We start from the raw sequence: 8,917 nt of genomic DNA on the forward strand, positions 1-8,917 counted from the left end.
TGAATTAAAGCCAGAGTGGGGCAGTCTCCCAGCAAGACCAGAGTTCAGGGCTCAGATCAGGCATCCATGCCACGCATGTCTGCATGCAGGGAGCCAAAACACTGCCAAACCTATAAGGTTCAATGATGATTAAGATTTGCTCTGCTCACAAACCAGACAAAAGATCTGAACATTATTAACAGAATAATGCCTACTCCCACTATAAGACAGCCCTCTCTCCAACACAAGCACCTCAAGCAGCAGGAAATACAGAATCCAGCAGGCTCCCAAGCAAGCCTGAAGATTTCTAACTCAGCTCTTTTACTATATTCCCCCGTAGTGCACTTGAATCCACACGAACCAAGGAAATTGTCAGTGAAATACCAGAGGAGAGACACAAACCCAGACCATTGGTTAACATATTTCGTGATGGAGAACCTCACCAATAGGAAAAGCCAATGCTCCTCATTCTAGAACTATTTATTTTATTAGACTGAACACATAGGATGTGTCTGTGTACTCCCTTATTGAGTTTAAATTAGTCCCAGCAGCTCAAAGTACATTGCCAGTATAAATTCTGTTCTTCAAGTAAATGTAGTGGAATGAATCATTATTTATTCAGGATAAATAGGATGCAAATTTAAATGAGAATTTAAATGGCCAAGTAAACTTTATATACATATAATTGGAGGAGTTTGAGAACCCGTCTACTTAAAATAGATAAGGATCAAGAATCTCTTACTAAAAGAAAAAAAAAAAAGGACACAAATTATTATTCCTTAGACTAGCCTGGCCACATTAGATAAAAAAAGAAAAATCATCAGGAATGAAATATCCATTGTCTTTCTAAATACTAGTATGTTGTAGAATTGAAATCGGGTCAGAAACACCAGACAATAATCTAACAAAACTAATGCTAGAAATATTTTCCAAAATGATTAGCCTCTGACACAAGTAACTACTTCACCTTTCCCATGTAATGCTTTCTGAAATTAGTTATTAGCAGATCTCAGGGTGGATTGAAGGCCATGGAGATTTGTGCCCTGAATTTCCCAGGAGAAAAAAAGGTCTGTTGGTTGGCCAGATACACAGCTGCATAACTTTTTCTTTACACTGACCTGAATTATTCTGCCTTTCATTGGCAATTTTTATTGTCCATATTTACTTAAACGCAATTTAAAAAACAAAAAATGGGTCTTCAACACAAAATAATTACTTTTAGAAAAATAAACATATACACACCACAAATTATGCAAACATGTTCATAAAATAGAAGACCTCATATCAACCCTAATTTTCCAGGTAAATGAGTCCAGAATTACCTACTGCTTGGTATCCAGTTCTTTCTTTCATGAATTTCCTTACCCATCCAAAGGGTCACATGCAGATTATGAGTGCACAAGACCACTCAACTCTACTATTTCAAGATGGAGTTTAAAATAAACAACAAAATCATTACGATATAATTCAATGTTGCCCTTGAGTGATAGCCTTTGTAAGTTTTAGAGAATTGAAAAAATTAGTTCCCATTTTATCTTTTCAAGCACAACCATAGTATACTATTTTTAACCAAAGAAATACATCTCTACACACCACTTACTACAAAACCATCCCTTTTTTGAAAGATCATTTATATCAGCAGTGACCACTTTAAAACAATAGGAACATCAATGTGAGTTTTGAAAATATGTTAATGCAAAATTTCCCACCACCCTCTCATAAAAATTAAGATGCCCAGTAAAATAAACAGCCGAATAATGCCATTAAAAACAGCAAAGAGAGTAGAGAAGTACACTAGGAAAGGCAGTAAACCTTCAAGTCTGAAACAAGTGTCAGAAAGACTAACAGCTAGCAAATATATGTAATCAATATAAGCAGTAGAAACACAAACTAAAGTTTTTATGCCACACAAGTATATGGACACACACAGCATAATATTAATGCATATTTCTCTCCAAAGAATCTTACTGACTTAAAAAACTCATTTTAAACACATGACTAAGTAACACAATACCGGGAGAAGAAAAACAAAAAGCAATTCCATAAATATTTTGCATAGCACTATGTATCAGGGTTTTTTACTGAAATTACCTATATTTAATGCAGTCTCAAATACTAGTTAATCATGTTAAAAGCATAGCAAACAAACATAAAATAAAAATTCCAGTGTACTTACCAAATTATGATTAGTTGAATTAGAATCATCTTCTGGGAATGGGATGTAAACAGCTAAGGCCACACAATTGGCAAAAATAGACAGTAGTATAAATATGTCAAATGGTCTGGAAAATCTTGTTAAGGAACTCATGACTTATGAGTATCTCCAAACTTTTTAGTCTAGTTCTCCTCTCAGCATCAACAATGGTAAAACAAGTCTTTCCTTTAAGGCAATCTTTTGACTGATAACTCTGACAAACACTCCATCACCTTTAGTTATAGCACTATATATATACCATATTATTTTCCATCACAATGATCCTTCAACGTCCTCTTCCTTTTGAAAAGAGTGAAAACTATTACTCATGCTGTCACAGAGCACTTTATATTAAATTCCAAAGATGAATATAATTACCCACTCTGAAATCCACATGTGGGTCACCATAATGGGCAAGAAATAATCATAGAGCCGGTCTGTCCTCATATGTAGGTCTCATTAATACACATTTGTCCGAAGGAGGAAAATCATTTAAAGTATAGTTCAAAGTAGGATATGAGAAAGATTCCCAGAAAACCACAACTATTCTCTTACAGGAGAACTAGAAAGCTGTACAATTGACACAGGAAAATTCTGAGCCACTCCATGTCTCTGACAGTTCTATTCCTGAAACCTGGCTTTGGTCAGGACAGATGAAAGTTTAGGTGTGTTGAGTAGAAAATAGAATATCATGGCTGGCTTGGCAGCCACACAAAGAGAGGCTACACACTTCCACACTGACACCAGCACGGACTGCAGCACTGCTTTCTATGCTAGAGCTGGACAACAGCAGTGGGAACGTGGAGATACCTCCTGTCTTCCAAAAAAAAGTCTTCATTTTCTTAGAATTCATGCATATGAAGTTCATCCTTCAGTTTGTCATCTTTCTCACACAGTATTTTACTATTCTCAGTGACCAGAAACATGGAGGTACTGAGATGAAGTACCAGTGGAACTAGCTGTGGAAGTTTGGAAAAGTAGTACTTTGGTCCTCAGCTACAATTTTTGTCAACCTTTCCTGTATTTGATGCACAATTTCTAGATATGTTTCCATAAGAGTCCCATAAAATACTGGGGTAAGAGTACTAAATATATTCAAAAGTATATTTTTGCCAGTTTAAAAAGTTCCCTGGGGCAAAAAAAAAAAAAAAAACAAAAAACAAAACAAAAAACAAAAAAAAACACAAAAAAAAACCTCAAAAAACACAAAAAAAAAAAAAGTCCTACAAAGCCCATATGTCCTATAAGATTCTGTTAAGTTTTGATTGCAGGGCTATTAAAAGTTTGTCACCTTGAGAGCCACATTTATGTCTACAAAGCAGATCAACATCAAGAGCTGCTATATTGGGTACAAAATAAAGTTACAACTGCATTTTCCAGATTGGAGGGAGCAATTGATACCATCACAAGACTGACAACCTTGTTTTATGATGTGGTGCTGCTGGGACAAATTCTCGCTGAGTTATTCCACTCCAGATCCATAGTAATTTCATTTACCTGACCTTAGCCAAGGAGAGGCCAATTTACTGAAATTAGTTGGACTTCTACCAGTTTAAACAAAAGAAGAAGCCATTTCACTATCTTTAATTTGCAATTGAATTTTGTACAAAGAACTGAGAAACACCAACCCTATAAATGAGTAACAGCTCTTATTGCCAGGTTGGCTGCTCTGTTTATAGTAACAAATTGAGTTTTACTTCAGTAATCTACTGTCTAGAACAGCTGTTTCCCATTACAGGGATGTTGCCATGGCTAATAGGCTAACATTTTTTTCCTTGTACCTCAGAAAAACTATTTTCTGTTTCAAACCTTTTCTTGGTAATTAAATAATACACCAAACCAACATGCTACCCATTTTGCCAGAGAAATGCATATTTCCACATTATAACCAGTGAACTAAAGGAAATTCCATTCCCTTCCCATTACACAGGTCATCATGAACACAAGGCAGCATCTCTGATCTCCCACCTAGATATACATGCTTCCAAAAATGTTTGGTGGTAGACAAAGATTGTATAAGCTCAGAAGATTATTGTATTTCAGACACTTGTGTGCACTTAGAACATGTCCTTGGCTTAAGTAAAAATCTTCCCTACTTTTAGTACCGGGAAAAACAATCTTTTTCCAAAGGTTTCTACATCTGACTCATTTGCCCTAATGGCAATACCCCCAAACTACAATATGGAAGACACAGGTTTGACATCTTTGGCCATCTCCCTAACACTGGGTGACTAAATACATTCCCATCCACTCTTTTTTATTTGGAAAGGCAAAAAATGCAATGCAGAGATTTGCTGGAATATAATGTTACCTTGAAAACATTCCCCCAACATCTCCCAGAAAAAAGGAACAGCTATGAGCTCTCCTCTGACTTTGAGCTACCTACCTCAGTAAATGATGTTCTGTGTCAATATGACACAAGAGACTATCTTTAATAGCAACTGAAGCCAAATTAACTACCATTGACATTAATGACAGTTACCCACACATACAAGTGATGCAAGCTGTGATGCTCTAAGTGATCCTGTAAAACAATCCCCTTTATATGATCAGAAAATGTAAGAAAATCATTTAAAAAGCAAACTGCAACAAAGGATACTTCCATTCTACTAGACTAATGCAGGCTCTTCGTATTGGATTGTTGAGGGATAAACAGAAAAGGGCACGGGGTGGCCGACTATTGGACGTATTACCCTGTTTTTTGCTCTTGGCATATTGCTGGCGTTTTCTTTGGGACAGAGATCCTACAGGCTGGGCTGTGGTGGTACTCATGTTTTGGGCAGCCTTTGCTTGTCTAGCAGCATCGATTGCAGCTTGCCAAGATAGAACAGTTTGCTTGGATGGTGCTGAACTGTTTGACTGAATAGCTGGTCCGTCACCAGGGAGAGGAATCCTGGTGCTGCTTGCATAGTTCACCTCTGTGGGACAAAAGAAAAAAGTACTCAGTTATAACTGTTTTACACTAAAATGGGTCTAAGCCAAAAAGATTGTTTTAAGACCTCATGGCAGTGTGATGTTTCCATTACACATACAGATATATACACATACACTAGTGCTGTGGTATGTGCAATTGAACAGTAGAAAACATACTCAGGAATCAGCTTTACAACCTCAGGACTGATGTAAGTATTGAGACGCAAACACTTCTCATTTTGATTCTCCCTTACAATGCCTTTTTTTAACTGGATGGAAGCCTTCCTTTCCCCGTGTTTATTCAGTAAAATATACCTACCCCTTAAGATCAAGTTTGCTGTAGCACCTTAGCATTTACTACTCTCTCAATTTATTTTGGTCGAAAGAACAGTTGTTTAAAATTCTTACACGTTGTTCAATTAAGAATAAGCAGCAAGGTAGAGGGGGAAGTCCTGTAAGCAAGTTAAATCTTGCCCTGCTTTGCATTCTCAAAGAAAAATGCGTGGATGCCTCCCACAAGTGAAGATCCAATACTGTCTGCGATAAACACGTTCATAAAGCTCTGCTATCTTTCGCACTTGGAATCCATTGTAAAAGGATAAGGTTTGGTATTGTAGAAGGATAGTGTTTGGTTTTTCTTCTTCACGAAAATTTAAAAAATAAACTGCGCCTTCCAAATAATAATCGAGTGATCCTTATGCAGATGACAGCAAAGAGGCAAAACACCACCTCCTCGCAAGGATCCTTCCTCGCGAGCTCTTTGACTAGCGCAACAGTCTACTCCTACATGCACCTGTAGGAAGGAGAGGCTCCTGAGTGCGATTCAAAACTTGATGCCTGGGTGGGGAAAAAAATGGAGGAACGGCACAATATACGTGCTGGGAATTCGGGCTGGCAAGAGAGATGACTGTGAAACGGATCTGCCCAAGGAGGGGAGGAAAAATCGCCCCTCGTCAAGCAGCGCAGAGGCAGGGAAAGCACAGCCCCCCTGCTCCGGGCGGGGGGCACAGACCACGGGAGCGCCGCGAACGCACGCGGACGAGGCCGGCACCGGCCCCCGCTCCGGGGGCGCGGGCGCCCTAAGATGGCTCCCCGGGATGGCGGCGGGGAGTGGGGGGGTCCCGGCGGGGCCCCCAGGGAGCTGGCCAGCGGCGGCACCGGCGCGGCGAGCGCTGGCCAGCGGCGGCACATCAACAGCTGGGTGACGCGGGGGGCAGAGCCGCCGCGGGGACAAAGGTGGCACATCTACCTCCAACATTTTCCCAAAGCATCCCTGCTTCCCCTCCCGCCCCCTCTTTTTTTTTTTTTTTTTTTTTTTTTCGCCCCCACATATAAAAGCAACGGCACAGCCATCTCCCCCGCCTTCCGCCTGCCCTTCGGGATGCCATGAAACGTGGCTCGGCGCAATTAACCACCCACCTACCCATCTATCTATGTAGCCATCGTCTTTTTAAATGGATGCTTGAAAGGGAAACAAAGCCCGGGTGACTGCGTTCCTCGGGGGCAACACTAACTTGCTGCTGATTGAGGAGGGAGGCATCATTTATAAACAACAGCGGGGGCCGTGGCAGCGCCGGAGCCCGTCGGCGGAGCCCCGCGTCTCGCCCCCGTGCGCCCCGCCGGGCAGAGGCCGAGCGCATCGCGCCCGCCGCCCTGCCCTCGGCCCGCCGCCCTCCCGCCCGGCGCGGGGCAGCCCCCGGGAGCCGCAGCTCCGGCAGGTTCAGCCCCCGGTCCGACGGATGTGGCAAACGCAGCCCCAGCCGCGTCCTCCCGCAGCTGATATTAATGGCCCCAGGACAAGGGACAGACGCGCATAAATCCACTCGCACGTTGGTCACACGCTGAGGGCAGCGCCTTGTCCCGCCTTCGTCTCACCCCCTGCCCTTCCCGGTCCCTCCTCGAACACAGCTGCTCTTTCCTTTCCCATCCCAAACCGACCCCATCCTCAAACCCTTCCCTAATCCCCCCAATCCCCGACTCCCAAATCCCTCCTAAATCCTCCCCCGCCCCCTCCCTCCCCTCAGCCCCAAGCACGCCGCTGCCCTTGGTGGGCGCCCCGGCTCTTACCTTCAGGGTGCTGCTCGGGCTGCTGCTGCTGGTGCATTTTTCTCACTTTCTCCGGCGTGTGAGAGGAAAATGAAAAACCAGAAAAGGGCAGAGACGCCCCCCAACCCCACCCCGAGCCAGGTGCGCGCTGCCCCTGCGCTACCCGCTACCCGACCCCCATTGTAGTGACTAGAGACGTGCGAGGGGCTGCTGCTGCTCCTCCTCCTCCTGCCGCTGCCGCTTCGCCGCTGCCAAATCCCTCAGAGTTTGGGCCAACATGACACTCACATCCGGGTGACACGGGATCTCTCCATCCCTAGCAACCCGGCTGCTGCTGCCGCCGCCGGCTCCTCGGTCCCCTCCTGCGCTGCTGCCTGCTCCCCGGTCCCCCTCCTCCCGCCGCCGCCTGCTCCGCCTCGGCCCCCTCCTCCCGCCGCCGCTGCCGCCGCCCGCTCGCAGTCCCCCTCCTCCCGCCGCCGCGGGCTTTAACTCCCTCGCTGCTGCCACCGCCGCCACCGCCACCTGCTGCTGCGGCCGGGCGGGGGCGCGGGGCCGCTCCGATCGCCCGGAGCTCCGACACCGCAAATAGACCCGCGCCCGCCGCCGCCTTAACCCCGTCACCGCCGCATCTGGTCCCGCCCGAGCCTCGTGCCCGGGGCAGGGACAGCGGCGACGCCCGGGGCACCACCGACAGCGGCTTCAGCGTCTCCCTGTCCCTGCGCTCCGGCCACCGTGTCCCCGCTCGTGGCGGCTCGAGGTTCTCCGGCCGCTCCGTTCCTGCCCGCACCTCCAGGAAAACTCCCGAGTTCTCCCAACCCCGAGCTCCCCGCTGACCTGTTGAAATGCCGTCATTCTGACTTCAAGCTAACACGGGGATCTTCAAAGTTTACCCAAATAAATAGCTTGACTGGAAAAAGATCGTTTTAGCGTTACCTTCCTACCTACCTACTGCAGAACCCTCAAACATTCATTTAGTTTTTGTCTCATTAGTGGTGAAGGTACCCCAGAAGTGCCGTGTACTCATACATAACACGTGGCTGGAGGGACCATGAGCTGTTACCACAAAGGACAAAATTTGGGACAACCACCTTCTCTTACGGCAAGGCAGTGTTTCAATCACTAAAAAAAGTGACTAACGAAGTCCAGTAAGAATTATAAACATAAATTTCAATTTGAAACAGAACTGATGCTTCAAAATTACAGCTTGTTTTCTCTGCAATGAACGTTTCTCCTTAATTTTAAGAGTATTTCATTATTTCCTTTGAACAAGCCACAGTCAAACTCAGTGGGTGTGAACCCTTGTCTTTGAGGAAAAAGTGGTATTTTGTTAAGAAAACTTTTCCATTGGACTATTTCTACTACGCCTTTCCTCTGCCACTTTTCTATTCATGTGCCTACCCACTGTTTCATCCATTCTTCATCCACAACTATCTCCATCTAATTAATAATAAATAACATCCACAGACAGTAATTAGAAGAAGAGCAATAAAACCTTAATACTCCAGGGAACCACTGAAGAATGCCCAGCCAGCAGCGTTATAAGAAGCTCTCCATTAGGTAGAGCCTATCCTTTTGGGCTTTACCTTTGTTAATTAAAGAATAAAAAAAAAAAAAAAAAAAAAAAAAAAAAAAAAAAAAAAAAAAAAAAAAAAAGCAGCACGGTTGATTTAGAGAGAGCAGCCTTCCACAGATGCTTCTTGACCTTGGGTTCAGAGCTTCCTCTTTTCTAATTTTCTGACCTGGCTGGCTCCAGTGTTGCAGGTTTGGTTGATTTGGGAAGACACC

At 44.2% G+C, this 8,917-nt stretch overlaps 1 protein-coding gene across 3 annotated transcripts in view; it reads right to left on the reverse strand.

The window, feature by feature from the left end:
- CACNA1D (calcium voltage-gated channel subunit alpha1 D) overlaps positions 1 to 7,302 on the reverse strand; it is a 168,299-nt gene extending 160,997 nt beyond the window's left edge. For all 3 annotated transcript variants that reach the window (XM_066326749.1, XM_066326748.1, XM_066326750.1), the window contains exons 1-3: positions 7,154 to 7,302; positions 4,773 to 5,091; positions 2,156 to 2,261 (exon numbers count right to left, since the gene is read on the reverse strand). In XM_066326749.1, the coding sequence (XP_066182846.1) occupies positions 2,156 to 2,261; positions 4,773 to 5,091; positions 7,154 to 7,190 (462 nt within the window). In that variant the 5' untranslated portion in view covers positions 7,191 to 7,302. The remainder of the gene's footprint in view (positions 1 to 2,155; positions 2,262 to 4,772; positions 5,092 to 7,153) is intronic.
- Between the last annotated feature and the right edge of the window lie 1,615 nt (positions 7,303 to 8,917).

The sequence above is a fragment of the Sylvia atricapilla genome, chromosome 11, assembly GCF_009819655.1.
Source record: "Sylvia atricapilla isolate bSylAtr1 chromosome 11, bSylAtr1.pri, whole genome shotgun sequence".
Classification (NCBI taxonomy): Eukaryota; Metazoa; Chordata; class Aves; order Passeriformes; family Sylviidae; genus Sylvia; species Sylvia atricapilla.